Source organism: Oncorhynchus mykiss, chromosome 10 (assembly GCF_057628025.1).
Source record: "Oncorhynchus mykiss isolate SJ-2025 chromosome 10, ASM5762802v1, whole genome shotgun sequence".
Lineage (NCBI taxonomy): Eukaryota > Metazoa > Chordata > Actinopteri > Salmoniformes > Salmonidae > Oncorhynchus > Oncorhynchus mykiss.
In genome coordinates this window covers 27,945,425-27,965,406 of record NC_143031.1, presented here as the reverse complement: position 1 = coordinate 27,965,406, position 19,982 = coordinate 27,945,425, and the positions used below count along the sequence as shown (strand labels likewise).

The following is a 19,982-nucleotide window of genomic DNA, read 5'->3' as shown; positions in this document are numbered from 1 at the left end:
CTGGCCATGAGGCTGGCTGGCTCTGGGTACCGATGGGGCAACACCGACACTGCAGCCTTTTGTGTGAGGGACTATGGGAGAGTCATGACCTCATTCCCAGACAAGCGTCAGGGGCAGGAGAGGGTAGCAGGGGGACGGGGGGTGGGTGTGTATGTGTCTTTGGCCGGCTCTCACGTACCCCCTCCCCATTCCACTTGACCCTGAGACTATCCCACACCCTCAACCCTCCTGTTCGTTACGTATCAATTTACAACCACAGTAGTGGTTGGATTCATCCTTAAACTCATGTTTCTCTCTTTTTGGTCTCACATGTTATCAAATACAGATTTAGCCACGGTTGGTCATTTTCTGTGACAAGGTTAGGAGCGGTATACTTAATGTCCGGAGTTTCCCACACCAGGCTCTTTCCCCCCTGTCTGCCCTAATGGTTGTTGGCCTTTGGCAGGAGGGCAATGAAGGGAGGTCAAGAAGCCTGGCCCTTAATTGTGAGTGGATCTGGCCTCCCAGATGGGGAACGGTGGACGGTGTTTGCACAGCAGTTGGGGGGCGGGGGGGTCTCGGTCTGTTGATTGTAAACTGATTGAGTCTGTGTCTGGGGGTCTAGAGTCTAGTATCAGGATAGTGTTTGTAAAACGTCTAGTATCAGGATAGTGTTTGTAAAACGTCTAGTATCAGGATAGTGTTTGTAAAGCGTCTAGTATCAGGATAGTGTTTGTAAAACGTCTAGTATCAGGATAGTGTTTGTAAAGCGTCTAGTATCAGGATAGTGTTTGTAAAGCGTCTAGTATCAGGATAGTGTTTGTAAAACGTCTAGTATCAGGATAGTGTTTACAAACACTATCCTGATAGACGTTTTACAAAGCGTCTAGTATCAGGATAGTGTTTTGTAAAACGTCTAGTATCAGGATAGTGTTTGTAAAGCGTCTAGTATCAGGATAGTGTTTGTAAAACGTCTAGTATCAGGATAGTGTTTGTAAAGCGTCTAGTATCAGGATAGTGTTTGTAAAGCGTCTAGTATCAGGATAGTGTTTGTAAAGCGTCTAGTATCAGGATAGTGTTTGTAAAACGTCTATCAGGATAGTGTTTGTAAAGCGTCTAGTATCAGTATAGTGTTTGTAAAGCGTCTAGTATCAGGATAGTGTTTGTAAAGCGTCTAGTATCAGGATAGTGTGTGTAAAGCGTCTGCTGTTGGGCCAATGTTTGTTAAATAATAATGGTTTCTGATATTCTGTAGAAGGTTGTCTGTCTAACCACAACTCATAAAGTGACTGTGTCTGTAAGTTGAATAACAACCTGGAATTGTGATGGGGTTTGTAGAATAGGCCTATTTTACTCCGTCAAGTGCCTGCTACTTGAGACACCATTAGTAAAATAACCCGTAAAATGTTTGACATCCAAGGTTGTGTGTAAAACGTATTTTGTAAAACGACTTGTAAAGTGTCTGCTATCAGGGGGGGGTGAATGGCTGCGGGGGGGGGTCATTGAGAGGGGTGAGCTCTCCTAGAAGTGGCGCGGTTCTATTTCCTATAGTGGTGGAGGGCGGACAGCGTTTCTCTTATCATTGGGGTCTTCTCTCATTCATCACTGCTTCCCGCTCTCTGCTCCCTCTTTGTGCTGCCGAGGTGTAGGAGGGGTAGCCTAGCTGTGTGGCGCCCAGCCTGGCCTGCCCGGGCCTCCTGGAATAATAAGCAGGGTAATGTCTTCTGTCTTTGTCAGATGGGCTCTGTGCAACCAATCTTCAGGGATTGACAAGCAAGGGTCAGCATGTCCCCATCAAACCATGGAGGTGGAGAATTTACCCACTACTTAACCCTCAGAGAGAGAGATGGAGTGAGAGAACCCGTGGTGTTTTTAGCCTTCGATGCAATGGGAGTGGAGACGTTAGTGCAGGAACAGAAAGTTTCATAACCCTACATCTGACCTTCTCCTGTTTACACGTTCCTGTTCTCCCTGGGACTCTGTCCAATGGGAAAGAGAATATAATGCTCTCCGGTTGGATAGGTGAATATGTCTGAGATCACTGTATTCATGTCAGTCCATCAGAAGTTACCTGGGGAAGGAAATACATTTACATGTCATTTACCTTCCCTCTTAGCCAAGAGGCTAGTTGCAATCAATTGAATTGCGCAGTTTAGACTTTGATAAGTCCTTCATACATGGATTTGCAAGTATTGAGTATATTGTAAATGTTACAATACCTTAGTGTATAACATTTATCCACTTATCTATAAGAGGTAGACATTAGCATAGGCATAACCTAACAGTGAGGCTGCAGTTTGGTGTGTGTATGTGCTCACTGGTGATGATGTACCGCCCTCACACTCACACGGTTCAGCAGACACACACTGCGGCAGGCAGGCAGCAACATGGGCAGCTCAGTTGCTCGGCATCAGGACCCCGGTTTCTTTTCTCTCCGTAACACAGCCTACATGAAGAGCTCCTTAGCCAGCGCAGCAATCATCGAAGAGAGAGGGAGAAAATGAAAGTGAAAGACAGAGAGACAGTAAGGGTAGGGAAAAGAAAGAGACATAACCCCAGTGGTAGTAGGAACAGAGGCCTAGAGCGTCAGACGCAGCCCTCCTCCATTCACGGCCCTGGATTAAAGATGCATTGAGCGGTTTGTGTGTGTTGGGTCGGGGGGGCTGGCCGGGACTGGGGAATGTTTTCGCGGAAAGGCATGGCCCAGTTCTTCTGGATGATCTGGTAAAAAATATCTCCCGTCTGTCTCTCCAATATCTCTATAAGAGACGTGATGTTTAGTCAAACTCCATCAGTGTATACTCATTCATATTATCCCGTATCTTTTGATCTTATTCTTCAGTCTATCTCAATCTCTGTTTCTTTCACTCCCTACCTCCCTCTTTGATTCGCTGGCTCATCCTCTTGTGTTTCCTCTACTTGCCCTCTGTCATGTCTGGGCCAGCGGGTCCCCCTCTCGCGGGTGTTGATGTACTGGGCAGTGGCTGAGTCACAAGCTTCCTTGCCCCTGACCACCGACTCATCTCCTCCTGTAGCCAGCCTGTAGCCAGCCTCAGACCAGACACAGGGGTTAGGTTCCCCTGCCTGTGCTCGGCCAGGCCAGGCCACAGCCAGTGTGAGGCTTGGCAAGCAGCCGCTTGGCTCACAGACCCAGTGGCAGAGACCGGTCAAAAGAGAGAGAACTGCCATTGTGCTACAGTAACCCAGTGGCAAAGGAGGGGAGAGTTAGGTGTGGAGAGAAAGACGGAGAAAGTAAGAGCGCGAGAAATCCGTCCACTGTGCTAACCCAATGGCAGGGACAGAGAAAGAAACCATAGGAACAAATGGAGGGAGAGCGGCTCTCCACCCTCAATGACTAGACATGCTATGTTCTGCCCTCTAAAGACCAAGTGCCCTCGCTTGAAACACTCAACTCAGGACAAAAAACCTTAAATGACACAAATGCTGCAATATTACCAAACCCAGGCACTTTCTCTCTCAATTTCATGACATAGACTAATGCTGTAGCCCTTTCTCTCTCCACGCATCACTGCTCTCCACTACAGAGATGAGAGCTCATAGGCCCGAGTAGTACACCCTCCGGGTCTCCACTGTACGCTGCTTATTTCATTGAACAATGACCACACAGGTCCAATGCACTCAAACACAAAGCGAGGGACACTCAGTGGGTCGACCATTAAAAGGGGAGCGAGGGTTACTTAAAAGCTGAATATGAAAAGAAGCCATTGTCTATGTCCCTGACCGTCACTGGGGTAAAGAAAGTCTGGCCTAGAAGAAATTGTGTTAATGTAGCCATTGTACTAAGAAGGTAATTGGTTAAGTAGTGTCAGGCATCCAGTGGAGGGATCCCTGAGGAAGGCCATGTCTGAAGTAAAGCTTGTAAACTCATTGTGGTATCAGACTCTTGTCCTCTTCTCCTACCTTCTTACACTTCTCACCCTCTTTCTCTCCCCTCCTTTTCCCCCTTCTCACGACCTCTCTCCCACTGCTCCCTCCAGCTCTCTGAGGATACCTTGTGATTGTAATGCGTGTGTGTTTGTGTTATGGTCCTGCATGCTTGCCTCCCTGGAGATCTGGGCCGGTTTCCAAGACAGGGAGCTCCCTGGTGGTGGAGAGTTAAAAAGAAATGCAATCCCCATAACAATCCCTTTTAGTTTGAGAGGTGATGTACACTACATGACCAAAAGTATGTGGACACTTGCTCGTTGAACATCTCACTCCAAAATCATGGGCATTAATATGGAGTTGGTTCCCCCTTTGCTGCTGTAACAGCCTCCACTCTTCTGGGAAGGCTTTCCACTAGATGTTGGAACACTGCTGCGGGAACTTGCTCCCATTCAAGCCACAAATGCATCAGAAGCCAATGCCAGATTTCTGGATTGGGCTGTGCTCAGAGTATCCTGCCTTGGCAAATCGCGCTGTTAAGACACTGATGCCCTTCGCAACCACGTACCTATGTGAGAGTGGATTCTCAGCCCTCACTAGCATGAAAACTAAAATGAAAATGATTTAAGTCTGAGACTCTCCAATACAACCCACCATTATGAGTTATTTGCATCCTTTCAAGCTCACCCTTCTCATTAACCTGTGGTGAGTTATTCACAATTTTCGATTAACAAATAAGGTTTAATATGTAAGCTGGTTAAATAAAGAGCAAAATGATTGATTATTATTAGTATATTATTATATGTGTCCTGGTCCTATAAGAGCTCATTTTCACTTCCCACGAGCCAGCTTGTGACAAAAAGTAATTATTATGTTTATTAAGCATATTGTATAGTGTGTGTGGCAGGCTTACAATGATGGCAAAAAACAACATTTGAGAGTGCGCTGACCCTGGTTATAGAGGGGGTACGCAGCTGGAGGTTGAATGTTTGAAGGGGTACGGGACTATAAACGTTTGGGAACCACTGTTTTAAAGAATTTGGCAGTACGTCTAACCGGCCTCACAACCCCAGACCACATGTAACTATGGCAGCCCAGGACCTGAATTATGAATTAAAAAATGAAAATGAAAATGAATTATGATTGGCCCTAATCTATGGATTTCACATGACTGGGAATATAGATATGCATCTGACTGGGCACAGCCCACCCATGTCTGCACCCCTGCCCAGTCAGATGCATATCTGTATTCCCAGTCATGTGAAATCCATAGATTAGGGCCTAATTAATTTATATCAATTGACTGATTTCCTTATATGAACTGTAACTCAGTCAAATCTTTGAAATTGGTGCATGTTCGGTTATATTTTTGGTTCAGTATATGTATGTATGTATGTATGTATGTAGGTACAAATTGCATTTCCGTGTGGTTTTCATGGACCTGCTCCCTCCATCTGAACCCCTTGTGAACCATGTAATGTGTGTCCTCAATCACTCTGGCCTGAAGATCAGTGTTTACTGGGCTAGCTTTTATTGGTCACTTGGTCAAGCCTTTGTATCCGTCAGAGTAAAGATCATTTTTATGCAGTGGGGCTCTCTGTATATCAAATTTGGGGCAATTGCATTTGCAGATCTCGAGCAGTGTGCGTGTGTGTGTGCGTGTGTTTCCCTGTCGAGATCCAGAAAGACTTTGGAGTTCTCTTGGCCGGGGCAGGAGTGTTATGTTGAAACCAGATGTTGAGCGATGTTTCCTTTTTGTCACGTGGCCCCTTCATAAAGGTGATCTGTACGGTAGCCAGTGGCGACGGGAGATCAGCGGGCTCAGCTGCTCCCTCCAGGGGACTGGGAAAAGTCCAGCACACTAGGTACCTACCTAGCATCACGCTAATAAAAGCTTACCACAGCATGGTATGGTCTGGGTCAGCCAGTCCCAAAAGTCTTCCATAGAGGCTCCCTAGAGGGAGGGAGGGAGGGAGGGAGGGGAAGGGAAGAGCGGGGGGAGACTGGTGTAAACATCAGTCAGTCATAGGAGGCACACTTACACACATCAATGTGGAGGGAGAGAAAGTAAAACAAGAGGAGAGATGGGGAAGAGGATACAACAGAAACCCATAGGCATTTAAGAGCTCTACATTTCACACAGTTGTAATGTCTACCCTGCAAGTTAGGGTTGGTCAGCTTAAAATATATGGCCCTTCATGCATTTTGTACATTTCACAATTGACACGGTTTCAGTAATAGGTTACAGAGGTTATACTGTGTCATTGGACTGTGCATGTGTTCTGCAAGTGTCAGAGTACACCTATACTGTATCCTGAGGGTGACTGAAATGTCCACCAGACTAATGTGGGCCAGTCTTATAGGAGTGTACTTGGTGTGTGTGCACGTGTGTACATGCATTGCATTCCACTAACTGGCTGCTGCTAACTCGGTTTCAGTGGTCAGTTCTGTTTTGGAGCATGCTGTGCATTCCTATAGGGAGGCCTCATGTAAGGCCTTTTTGTACCCAGCTAAGATTTATTCAGGGGCGCATTTAATTACATTTTATGATCAAACACGCCTGCTCTGTTCAAATGAAAAGAGACATTGAAATTGGCCATAATCAGATATACTTTAATGGCGAGGTGTCGCATCGCTCCACTGTAGGTTGCCCAAGGTAAGATTCATCATTGCTTGAGTAAGGTCGGAACAACGTTTGTTTTGATTGGAGACTTTGTAAATTCACTTGTTTTCATCCGCCACAGATTCGAGACAACCCAGTTTCTCCCAAGTTAAACAGACAAATAACTCTACAGAAATAGTCGGCTGTTGAAGTTGGACAATTTTTCAGGCCTAACATTACTTTTAGAAGTGAATTAATGAACAGAGCCCACATTTGCATGTAGCCTCTCTACGTTTTTCTGTTTTTGCTTGAATGGTAATTTAACCAGAAACAACTGAGTCATGGCGAGAGAGGGTGAGAGGGAGAGTAAATGTATGCCACACACTTTTCCTTTAAGCACAGCGTCCTCTGCTCTCATTCAAGGGCAGCACAAGGTGATACTCTGTTTTGTTTTTCTTCCTCCTTTTCCCAGAGAACAAACCTTCCCTCTGGGAGGGTTTGGACAAATCAGGATCCCCATTTTCATATGTTTAATGTGTTTCTATGCTCCGTATCTGGGAACAAAAGGCAACACTCTCCCTCATCCATCAGAGTTGACAGTAGGGATTTTGCCTCGCAGAGAGAATGTAGTGAAAATGGGGCCTGGCTTTGCTAAACTAAACATATGGTTAGTTTGTAAGAGGTTTCTGCTCAATACTGTGGGGATGAAAGTCAATGACCAAGGTGTTAAAGACTGTGGAAACAGAGAATGTGGCCATTTTCACCGTATGAGAATGTATTGTGTTTTGCTCTCCCACAAGGTAGCATTGTTATGCGATGCTAATCCATTTCCTTCTTCTTTTTTTGTCTTGCAGGATCTGCGAAAGCAGGTAGCTCCATTGCTAAAGGGCTTCCAAGCAGAGGTGAGTGCTATTTAAAACTCTAGAACATTTAATGCCTAGCTTTCCTTTATCGATTTAAGGATGTGTGTTTGTGTGTAGCCTACTGTACATCGTGTATGTTGTGAGGGATGGTGGACATTTTGTTTTTGCGGGTAGACAGTGGCCCCCTGACACACTCCATAAAGGCTGACATGTGCTGTCTCTGTCTGGCTAGACTTCTGCTGGCTGGCTGCTCTGCTCTCCTGCTGGAGGAGCCTTCCCTTCCCCAGTGGAGCCCTCGCCAGGGGAGTCCATTATTTGTGTCCTTTTATGAGGCTCTCTAGCTCCCAGCCATGTTTAAATTGCATCCCCTTAAAATATTCCAGCCAAACTGCTCCTGATCAGAGCTTCAGTCTTAAACTCCAGGCAGACATGCCTTTCTCTGTTTCATAAACCCCCACCTCCCCTGTATGGCTATGTGTCACATCGTCTGATGCAAAGCTCCTTTTGATATCTGCTAAAATGAATGCAATTGGCCTCCTGAATAATGATTTGCCAATGGGAGAAACATGTTGCCAATTGTCTCTTGTACTGAATCTGACTTTCTGTGTGTCTGTGTGTGCGATATTGTGGTATCATTGCCTCAGAAATGTGAGCACGGGGGTGTGGATGAGAGTAAATGAGCCAGTTTGCACCATGGGCTGATTCGCGGGTGGACAGGGGGGGTGAGGTTGCGGGCGGCTGATGGCAATAGCGCTTTAACCCTCTATTCTGGAGGGTGTGCAGGGTGGGGGCGCAATGCCCACTATGACCGCGGCGGGTTTAAATCCCTGACCCTGACAATGCGCCCTGACAGCCTAGGCCAGCCACAGGGAAGAGCGGCCCTGCCGATTTAACATTTTGTCCTGAGAGCGCCCCTTGCACTGCTCTGAAAGTATGGTAACTTCAGAATTGATTTAGGGTACTTTAATGATAATAATGTGAGCTGTGAGACTTGAGGCAGGGAGGAGGGGTGTGGGAGTGAGAGCTGTGTTTCTGGCGCCAGCTCTTAATTCCTCCTCAAGTGCCACTCCTGCAGTAAATAAGGGCTTAGCGATGTGAGGGCTTTATGGAGAGCATCTGAACAGGCCCAGCCTGACTCCTCTGAGTGCCTCCGCTGCTATACTGCTACTGCTGGGGCCTGCCTCGGCTGGAGGCACTGCCTGAATTACTACAGTCAATTCACTTTTAATCTTTGTCAAATCAGGAAAGGATTTCAATTCAATCCTATGAATCAATTAGAATACATTTTTAGAATAGGCACTGATGTGGTCACACTGGTGTTTATGTTGGCTTGAGGCACTTTCATTCTTGACAGGCAGCAATGTCTCATCCAAACAAAGTGACATCCATAAATCTGTCAACTATTTTAGGGGACAGATGCATGATAAGTGTTTGTCGACTGCAAATTTGTCCTCTGTCTTGCTTAGTGCATATTTAATTTGGTAATGATGGAGGACTGTAACATTTTGCCACTGTCAGATTGCATTTTTAATTCGGAGCATGCATTTGTGAGTCTACCTCACTAATTCATGATATAAAATGTTTTGAGTTTAGTCTGAACATAATTAAAAGGCCTGCTACTCCCTTTATATGTTATGTTTGGAGTTCTCTGCCTTCTCGTGGACACCAACCAGTGTATTTTTTCATGTGCAGTACACTATTTTGTATACAGTGCCTTTCAATTCCAGAAAAAGACAGTAGGTTACTTAAGACAGAAATGATACTAGAACATCACTATTCGTCTGACCCATGAGTCATGGTCCTGTTTCTGGTTTTCCTGTTCCAGGAGGATTTACCAGTACTATGCAGCGTTACTTAGTGCAACAATTAAATACATTGTTAGAAAAAGAAGCCATGTGGTACACCTTTATTTTGATTGGTTGTTTGCTACCTCATTTGTTTTTACAACAAATTTCTCTCATGCTTAAAGATATTCTATTACTTTCAACTCATCTGATGGGTATTATTAAGTTAATTCCACTGTACTGAGATATTTGATTAATTGAGAAATCCCTTCAGGGAAACGCAAACTGTACATTGTAGTCTTAGGCGTGCGCCTTGAAATCAAACTGTCGTTTTGACCACTTTGATGATCACATGTCTCCCAACGCTCCCCAGTGTTTTCTATGAGCACCATTGTGTTGCCATGTTACACCCAGCACCCCAGTCAGCTTCTTATCCCTGACAGTAATTAGTCACCACTTAATTATATTCCTATTCCTGTTGGCTCTTAAAGTATTATTTTGTTAAGTGCTCTGGATCTCCTAAAACAAAGCCCACTCTCTCACTGAGAGGCCCAAGAATGTGGCTGCCCTCTAAATGGCTGCTAAATAAAACTCCTAGCTGCTACTGCGTGCCATGACTCAGTAATTGGTCAGTGGCTGTTATCAGCCCGGCTCTGCCTAGCTATATAGGCCTATATATAGACCCCTGGACAGGAAATCCCTAATATGAAACAGAGTGTAGATGGTGCGATTTAAGAAAAGAAGACCGAATGGAAAGAAAGTACAGTAATGCCGGCTATTTTAAAGATTTTCCTTGCTTCAAATGTCTGTCACCCTCGAACCCTCAAAATGTCTATCGCCGACGCCTCCAAATAAAGACGCTGCTTCAGCGACTAAAAGCACTTCTTTATAATTCAGTAGCAAGGAGTGCCATATAAATTTCATGAAGTTAAAGGGGCTGGAAAGACGGCTCCCTGTACACCTCTCTCAGGCAGGGCGGAACCGCACCGCAGCCTGTCTGGCCCATTAGCGTTCATTGTGGTTGGAGCGAGCAATTTGTGAGGGCCCCCAGGCCTATTATTGACGGAGTTAATCGCCCCTGTTTAAATCACCCCAGGTTTAAAAATACCCACTACTCCCCCCACATCACACGGGCCCGGCTCACAGGCACCAGCCTGAGACTCCTGCAGCCATTTTAATTTATCTCCTCTGTGGATGAATAGGGCGATTGGCAAGGACAGGAGAAGTCCCTGACCTTCGCGAAGGCCCAACTTATCATCTCAGGAATTTGGGGCTTCCACTTTGTTTTCCATGAGCATCAGCTGGCTGAGAGATAACGGTGTTCCAGATCTCAGAAATGGCTCCTCATGTGAAAGCAGTAGTGTTGACTGCTTTATTAGGGAGCAAAACAAATGACTAAATGGAGACCCGGCGAGATTCAAAGTACAGATTGTCAGATACAGAGACACAGTACACAATCATTTCAGCTCTCCCCATAGGGGGAAGGAGAGGGAAAAAGTCAATTTTTCTGTTCCCTCTGTTCCTTATACACAAGGCAGAGCATGAAGTGCGGCGCATTAGAATATATGAGATGCTCTAAGACTTCTGGAAGGCCTCAAGGGTTAGGGAGAGGAGCCAGGCAGCTAGATCTGTTTGGGTTGTTTCTCTTTCTTTCTTACGGTTTCAGTTTTTTACATTTTATTTGTGAAATGAGCGAGCGCTTCTTTTCCTGTCAGGAAATGAGAACACAATGGGGAGCAGAGCTCAGCACTCGGCACCCACAGGCCCATGTGGACACACACCACAGCAGGGGGAGGGTTGACGGGAGGGAAGGAGGGCAGGAGAGCTCAATGGCACCCCCTCTTGGGGAGAGCGGGGGGGGATCTTTCTACCATACCACCACCCACTGCAACTGTAGCCTCCCCCACCTACTCACACACACTTACACATGCATGCACGAAACAAATTCTTTCCTGGTCTCCCTTGATGCTGTCCCTACTGTCGCCAAAGCTTCGGAGGGAATCCATCCTTGCATGAAGTGTGATGTATGAATGTGGTGTGTGACGCCACCGGGGTGTTCTCCGTCTCTCCCCGGACCATCTCTGCTTCTCCAAGACACTACTCAGTCTATCCCAGATGCATTTTACAGCCACAGCAACTGTAGCTTGATGACGAACTGGCACTGTAAATGAAGAGGGAAGAACCAGCATCGAGTCAGTCAGTGGCGTGTCAAGAAATCAGTCGCTAAGGAACAGGGTTGTGTTGGTTACTTTCTAAATGTACTCCATTACGGTTAATGACTTGTCCCAAAATATTAAGAACTTTTGGATTACCCAAACTCAGTAATGTCATCTGATTACTTTCCCCTTAAGAGGTGCAGGTTAGTAGCTGGAACAGCCACAAAGTCATAAAATCTGATTTAAACATAACCCTAACCACACTGCTAACCATATGTGTAACCCTAAACTTAAATTAAGACCAAAAAGTTACCAAAAAGTTCAAACGTTTTTACAATGTAGCCAATTCTGACTTTGCAGCTGGTCCATCTAGAGGAAATTGATCAGTTCTACCATAAGGAGAAGACTTATAAACGTCAAGAGGCATTAAAAGAGGAAAAAAATGAATATTACCAATTGAACGACCTCTTGCAGGATAAATCAATGTTAGAGTTTACATAGCTGGCCATAAATGGATGTTGCATTTTACTTTGTGTTGGTTATGTAGGCTTCTTCTAACCCATTGCTTTCTACTTCAGATAATAATACGATTAGTCTGTATCTTTACATTAAAAAACTGTCTGTCAGAGTCCCAGTCATTCCAATTAATTGAATACCCTTTGATCTTCAAGAATCGAATTTGGAAATATAGATTAGCCTAATTGTTTTACCTGAGCATAACCCAAAAATGAAGAACTAATTATCCTACTCTGTTTATGATTTTGTTGTCATGGAGGACTGATTGGGGCTCATTGGTTCAAGCTGAAAAATAAATGGTGCTATTGAAATGGCATGCTTTGAGCACTAGCGAAAAACGCTATTTGTATGTGGAAAACTAGATGCTCTCACTTGTGGTCTTCTTAAATGAAACTTGTTTTGACAGTATGGAGCACAATACCACAGGGGACTTTAGAAGGGAGGAACTCAAACTTTTATTCCATAGACTGGAATATTATTCCACTGGCTGTCCACTGGGAGCGTATTCGTTAGGCTGATTCTGTTTGAAAACGTTTCTTAAATGGAAACGGGAGTTTTTTTTTTAAGTATCTGTAATCTGATGACAATATTTTTGCTGGTAAAGTAACAGATTACAGTTAGTTTTTTTGTAATCCCTTACATGTAATCTGTTACTCCCCAACCCTGATTTTTTTATTTTTTTTATTTTACCTTTATTTAACCAGGCAAGTCAGTTAAGAACAAATTCTTATTTTCAATGACGGCCTGGGAACAGTGGGTTAACTGCCTGTTCAGGGGCAGAACGACAGATTTGTACCTTGTCAGCTCGGGGGTTTGAACTCGCAACCTTCCGGTTACTAGTCCAACGCTCTAACCACTAGGCTAGGAATGAGATTTAAATGTGAGTAAATTGTTAGTGCGCAGTGTAGGCTATTATTTTATTTAAGGGCACACGGAATCAGTGTGCCACTTCCAAACCCCACAAAGCCTAGTCAGGCAACCGAATGCTACAGAGAGACCTTCAGGAGACGTGATGGCTGTGGCAGAGAGAGACACGTACAAAGTGGCATAGGAGTGGGACAAATGCAGGAAGTCACTACAGATTTTGCATAATTGCAGTGTAATTTTGGATGTCTGTCTCGTCGTAAGGGCACCGGGAGCCCAGGGAGAAGGCTGTGAAAGTTAAGTTGGCAGATCGCACAGTGCTGTGATTAGCTCAACTCTCAGACAGTGTGTGTGTGTGTGTGTGTGTTAGCATAGGCATACAGTAAAAAGGGGAGACTGGGATGGGCCTCAACTTATATCAGGTTATTAAAAGTGTGTTTTCAAAAGGATTCTGTGTGAATTGGGCGGCAGGTAGCCTGGTGGTTAGAGCATTGGGACAGTAACTGAAAAGGTTGCTGGATCAAATCCCTTAGCTGACAAGGTAAAAATCTGTTCAAATCAAATTTTATTGTCACATACACATGGTTAGCAGATGTTAATGCGAGTGTAGCGAAATGCTTGTGCTTCTAGTTCCGACCATGCAGTAATATCTAACAAGTAATCTAACCTAACAATTTCACAACAGCTACCTTATAAGGAATTAATAAGAATATGTACATAAAAATATATGATGGTATAGAGTACAGTATATACATATGAGATGAGTAATGTAGGGTATGTAAACATTATATAAAGTGGCATTGTTTAAAGTGGCTAGTGATACATTTATTACATCAATTTTCCATTATTAAAGTGGCTAGAGATGAGTTAGTATGTTTGCAGCAGCCACTCAGTGTTAGTGGTGGCTGTTTAACAGTCTGATGGCCTTGAGATAGAAGCTGTTTTTCAGTCTCTCGGTCCCCACTTTGATGCACCTGTACTGACCTCACCTTCTGGATGATAGCGGGGTGAACAGGTAGTGGCTCGGGTGGTTGTTGTCCTTGATGATCTTTTTGGCCTTCCTGTGGCATCGGGTGGTGTAGGTGTCCTGGAGGGCAGGTAGTTTGCCCCCAGTGCTGCGCCTTCTTCACGAAGCTGTCTGTGTGGGTGGACCATTTCAGTTTGTCCGTGATGTGTACGCCAAGGAACTTAAAACTTTCCACCTTCCCCACTGCTGTCCCGTCGATGTGGAAATGGGGCTGCTCCCTCTGCTGTTTCCTGAAGTCCAGGATCATCTCCTTTGTTTTGTTGACATTGAGTGTGAGGTTATTTTCCTGACACCACACTCCGAGGGCCCTCACCTCCTCCCTGTAGGCCGTCTCGTCATTGTTGGTAATCAAGTCTACCAGTGTAGTGTCGTCTGCAAACTTGATGATTGAGTTGGAGGTGTGCATGGCCACGCAGTCATGGGTGAACAGGGAGTACAGGAGAGGGCTGAGAACGCACCCTTGTGGGGCACCAGTGTTGAGGATCAGCGGGGTGGAGATGTTTCCTACCCTCACCACCTGGGGGCGGCCCGTCAGGACCGTTGTTCTGACCCTGAACAAAGCAGTTAACCCAATGTTCCTCGGTAGGCCGTCATCACAAATAGGAATTTGTTCTTAACTGACTTGCTTAGTTAAATAAAGGTTACATTTAAAAAAATGTGTGTGATTATGTAAAGACATACCTGCCCCATACCTGTTCTCGAACACACTCCTCTCTACCGTATCCTTGAGTCAGATGTCCCTCCTTCTGTATATGATTAAGCTGTGCTCTCTCCAGCGCCTCCCGCCCCGATGGCACACAAAGAGAGGGGGTGACTGTGATGATGGCACAGGGTGGTGCTCGTTCTCTGATTTCCCTATGGCACTGACGCTGATTCCAGGCGACGCCCGATCTGCCCCAGAGGAGCAATGTGTCAGCCATCACAGACCATCAATGTGTGATGCCGTTTCGCTCCTCCATCCTATCCCAGCTCCACTCTTATGATGAGATCTTTAATGTTGTACAAGGTAAACGTTGGCTGTAATCACAGATCTAGGATCAGATGACCAAATACCCAATCCTCACCACCATTAGGGGGATTAGAAAACATCTGACCCTGGACCAGTGGTTAGAGGAACATCAACCTACTTCTAATGTAAGGCTACAGCAATGAGGAAAATTAGTAGAACTATATATCCATACTACGGTAGCTGCCTGCAAGTAGGCCTAGTGTGTTAGGCCCGCCATATGACAACCCTAGGTGACACCGAGATGAAGAGAGGGAGCTAGCTAGCTGTTTCCTGTTTCCCTAGGAAGCCCAGAGGATGCTCTAAGTCACCGTCCTCTCAGTCTATAATTCCCCGCTTAAAAGAAAGCTGCAAAGCCAGTAATCCCTCCTACCCAACCCAAAAAGAAACACACTCAAACACACACACACATATACTCTCTCTCCCCCGCACACGCACACCACTCCGGATCAGTTATCCACAGCTTAAAACCTGCTCTGCAATTAAGGGGTTAGGCCAGGTCACAGACAGAGACAAGCAGGCCAACGGTTTCCCCTGGCCCCTAAGCCGATGCCAAAGCCTTCCTTGTGTTTCATCTAGCTCCCGCTAGTGTCATTAGGCTAGCAACCACCGTCTATTTTTAAGTTGTTCCCGCACCCCTAAAGAGTCCAGATGGTTCATTGGAGGTGTGTTATGCTATACCTGTGAGCTGGTCAGCTTTGGCGTCGGCCCAAATCTCGCCTTTTTAACACAAACGGACTAACACACACACGCACACACAGAGAGGAATCATCTGTTTGTGTCTTTGTATGTGTGTGTGTGATCATTCAGAAGGCAGCACGGCCGGCGTTGCCAGATGCCCTCCCCTGTCAGAATGTGTATGGGACTGCATTGGAGAGAGAGGCAGATAATCTGCACTGAGCCATGGCCGCACAGTCACGCAGGACCTTGGCACACACACACACACACACACACACACACACACTCTCCAGGTGCCATCCATCCCATCCCATTACCTTACCTCTCTCTCCCTCCTCAACCCCCCCAGTCACTATCTATCCCACTTCACCTTCTCCCCCTTTCTCTTCACTTTCAATGGAAAGCCAAAGAGGGAAGCAGCCTTTTCCTGACAAGATGTCTGGTGGATCCCTTTGCCCAGTAAGCAGGGAACATTAATTGCTCCATCTGCGATAGAGAGAAGGAGAGAAAGGGGGAGAGGGAGGGAGGGAGGGGGAACTTGGGAACTTGGCGCTGCCTAGTTTGGATCCAGATGTTTTCCAGCAAAAGCCCATTTGAACATGTTTCCCATAGGAGCATAGAGTGACTGGGGCTCACTGGCGTTTGTCAGTGGCAACTGCCTGCCTCGCTCCATAAATCAAAACCTCTAACAGAGTCTGGGCAGGAGACGTCCAAAACATTGTTTTTATTTGATTTCTCCTTTAGGAACCCACTGTTTGGTGTCTGTAAACACTGTAGTTCTGGACACTTTTAACTTTGTGTAAGTTGCTGACTTGCAGTTGTACTGTGATGCATCTTTTTGTGAATTTGAGCAAACACTGCCACCCTATGGGTTGGGAAGGAAAGTGTAAATGTTGGGGGGAGGTGGTATGTATGCGTGTGTGTTGGGGGGAGGTGGATGTGTGTGTTTGGTCTAAGTGTGTGTGCTTTTAGTCCAAAAAACACTTGAAGTAGATCCTGGCTGACTGACACTAGCAGTGTGGTACAGTAGCTCTCCCCTGCTTCCTCCTCCCATCCCCTCCTCTACCCAGGGATGACCCAGTTAGCTGGCTTTGGCCCAGTTCAGAGGCGATGCCAGGACTGGCTGGCTGGCTGCTCACACTCCCAGAGCAGTGGAGGAACGCACAGTCAGGCCTGGACTGGGCTCTCAGGAGACACCACAGACACACACAACACACACGCACACGCTACTTCTGGGCTGCTCGGTGCAACCTCAACAACAGCCACACACATGAAGACTCTGAACCCCACAGTGGGCGGGCCCACTGTCTATCATTAGCTCATGTAGCTAGGCCAATCTTACCAATTCTTACTCTTATACACTGCAGGTAGAAGTCTGCAAGTGGATTAAAAAAGTACTTTACTATGGTAGTTTACTATGGTAGTTTACCTAGGCCAAATGGTGAGTATCTTGAAAAGGAAGAACAGTACAGTTGGTCATTTTGACGACCAATACGTCTTTATCTTGTTGAATAAAGGTTATACTGTATTAGATCCAGAGTGGTATTAGATCCAAATGACTTACATCGGCCATCTATACATTAGGAAATTATTTTATTGCGAGGTGGTGTAATGTATAGAGCACAGCTCTGGCTTTAAGGGTTTAGCATGCTTATGTGTGTGTGTTAGATCATATAAAACAGGTGTGTGATGGTGTACATAGAGTACTCACCACTAATATAGTTGCTTCCATGTGACTGAAAGCTGATCCAAAATGCATCAACGCGTGGGGGGTTATAATAGTGTGTGAGGGCCGATGCATTACGTCTGTCACATGACCCAAAGATGGTGTTTAACCAACCATCCACCAAACATCCACCAACCAACCACGCAATTTAAAAAGGCTTGGACAAAACCCTTTCTCCTCTCTCGCCAGCTGTTGCCCAGTGTGGTACTGAGGGTGAGAGAGGGTTCAGGGAAGAGTCATCTGTGGCCTGCATTTTTCCTCCTCTCCCTATTTCTCCAAGGGCCAAGGATGAATATGGTACAGTATTTGACTGTATGTCCAAAGTGTGTTTTCTTTCATCTTTTATACGGTATTTGAGAGGCAATCTGGAATGGATGTTGAGCCACAGAGACTGTTGCTGTTGTGTTCTATCCTGATTCCTGAAGCACTTTTGCAACATCTATAATGTTTAGTTTTATGGGCGGGTATTTGTGATGTATAGTGTTGGTTTGGAGCTAAAAAGAACCATTTTTGAAACCTCTTTAAATCATCTGTGATTTTTGAGCCATGTGCAGTACATTGTAGTTAATGTAAAAGCAATGGTGCAATGCTGTATCATATCACCTGTGTACTACAGAAATGTCATGACTATAGAAGAAGACCTCTTCCACAGCTCTATACTCCTGTACTTGATTGTTGAGGAACTTGAAGCAAGGTCTGTGGTGCCTCTTAGCCCAACCCCAAATCACGTCACCTTCTTCATGACTCATTGGTTAGCTGCCTTGGTGCTTTCCAGTTTCTGTCTGCCCAGCCCACAGCAGTGAAGCACTCAGTACCCATGATTAACTGAGAGGGTTGGAAGCTCAATCTCTTTTAGCAGGTTGTTACTAAATTACATTAATGAAATTACTATTCATGTGTTTTTAAGACTGAAATTCTGTGGTCAATAGATCTGTGTGGATATTGTAGCACTAATAGATCTGAAAATGTTTAAAATGAATACATTTTTATATAAACCAGATTCATGTTGAACTACATTGGATATGTGACTATTTGTCCTATAAAACTAGATTAATCTTGATGGAATGAATAGTATAGGGAAGATGATGCCAAAGTTTATAAGCCAGAAAATGTGATTATGGGTGTTGGGGTGTTGTCTGAAAAAAATGTATCATCTCGACTATCTCTCTCTTTTCTTAACCAATCTCTCCATCTCTCCTTTCAGATCGACGCAGTGAGTAAAAGAAGTAAGGAGTCAGAGGCTGCCTTCCTAAACGTGTACAAGAGATTCATCGATGTCCCAGGTAAGTCTCATCGCAACTGTGTATGCGAGGCACCGTAAACACATCTGTCATGTTTATGAGGCACATGTCTCTGGCGCCACATATACGTGCATACACAGACACGTTCCTGATGACTTCTCTTGGTGTTCCTGAGACAATGTGCGTCCAGGAGCCCTGTGAGTGCTGAGCGGTAGGTAAATTGTGAAGGGATGGGGAGCAGGGCATACACTGTGATTTAAACATCTACCATTCACTCAGATTTCTTACCAGCCAAAAATATTTTTGGGGAATAAAATTTACACCAACAAAACATAAAAAAACGGATGAGCATGCTTTGCAATGTTTCTAGAACATAGCCTGCGTTACTAGTAAGAAGTAACTAATGTGGTATATTTATGCAATAAGGCCAGATAGGGTGTGGTAAATGGCCAATTTACCACTGCTAAGGGCTGTTCTTATGCACAGTGCAAAGTGGAGTGCCTGGACACAGGTATATTGGCCATATATCGCAAACCCCCGAGGTGCCTTATTGCTATTATAAACTGGTTACCAAAGTGATTAGAGCAGTAAAAATGTAAGTTTGTCATATCTGTGGTATACGGTCTGATATACCACGGCTGTCAGCCAATCAGCATTTAGGGCTCAAACCACCCAGTTTATAATGAATAATTACGTTTTTGTGACCTGATATAACCAAAATAACACATTAGACAAATTTCCCCTTCCCCTTTAAGGGCAGGAGGTTGCCGTGGTATTGGGACTCAGTCATGTCTGTGCCTGTTAGATTGAGTCTGACTAGTAGAAGCGTTGTCTTCTCTTCCCTAGCATTTGAAACTCGAACATAGACCAACAACATAGCTTGTGAACAAAACAATGTAAATAGCCAAGAAACACAAGGACAGTCTCATTTCAGTAGACTTTCGTTTAAAGTAAATTAGATAAACTTTTATGCCTGTGCACAGCACTTCTAAAAATGAATCTTTTACTTAGCTCTTCACGTGTGCACAGCACCCAGCCAGGCAGTGTTGCAGCGCAAGGTGGAATAGGCTATATAGGATTTATAGTTCTTTGATTTTGTTGCGTTTCATTTACCACCTATGAAGCAAAATGGCGGAAATACTTTGAAAACAGCTACTGCAGCTTTTATTTTACTATAAATGACTATTTGACTATTTTTTTTCACAAATGCGAGTGAAATGCGTGCACTATGGAGCCCTGACCAACCTCCAATGTGGCTAGTGAAATACACATCTTACCCGCCAAAACCTACCTGCAGGTGGCGATTGTTCATTTTAGGTCCTGATGGAGAGTACATTGATGATTTCAACACACTGACAGACACACAGTCACTGTTAACACCAGTGTTGTTGTCCATGGAGATCTCCTGGCCAATGGTTTTTCCACCTAACTGAAGCACTAGAGGACTTGGATAGGCTGACTAATAGTGGAAACAGACAGTCAGCAGTGGAGGTCGACTGGACTGGAGTGTGTGTTTGTCTGTGACCGACTGAGCTTTTTGAGCTGACTCGATCCTGTGTGTGTGGCTGTGTGTGTGTCTTCCTGTGTGTGTGTAGCTGTGTGTGTGCAGCTGGCTGTCTGTCTGAAACACATTTCCTCCTTGGTGAACCTTATGG

The 19,982-nt window shown here is 45.1% G+C and overlaps 1 protein-coding gene across 16 annotated transcripts in view; it reads left to right on the top strand.

Moving 5' to 3' along the window:
* Positions 1 to 19,982, top strand: part of cux1a (cut-like homeobox 1a) — a 206,866-nt gene that overhangs the window by 89,565 nt on the left and 97,319 nt on the right. For all 16 annotated transcript variants that reach the window (XM_090186277.1, XM_021617952.3, XM_090186273.1 and 13 more), the window contains 2 exons: positions 7,321 to 7,368; positions 18,291 to 18,369. In XM_090186277.1, coding sequence (XP_090042403.1) covers positions 7,321 to 7,368; positions 18,291 to 18,369 — 127 coding nt within the window. The remainder of the gene's footprint in view (positions 1 to 7,320; positions 7,369 to 18,290; positions 18,370 to 19,982) is intronic.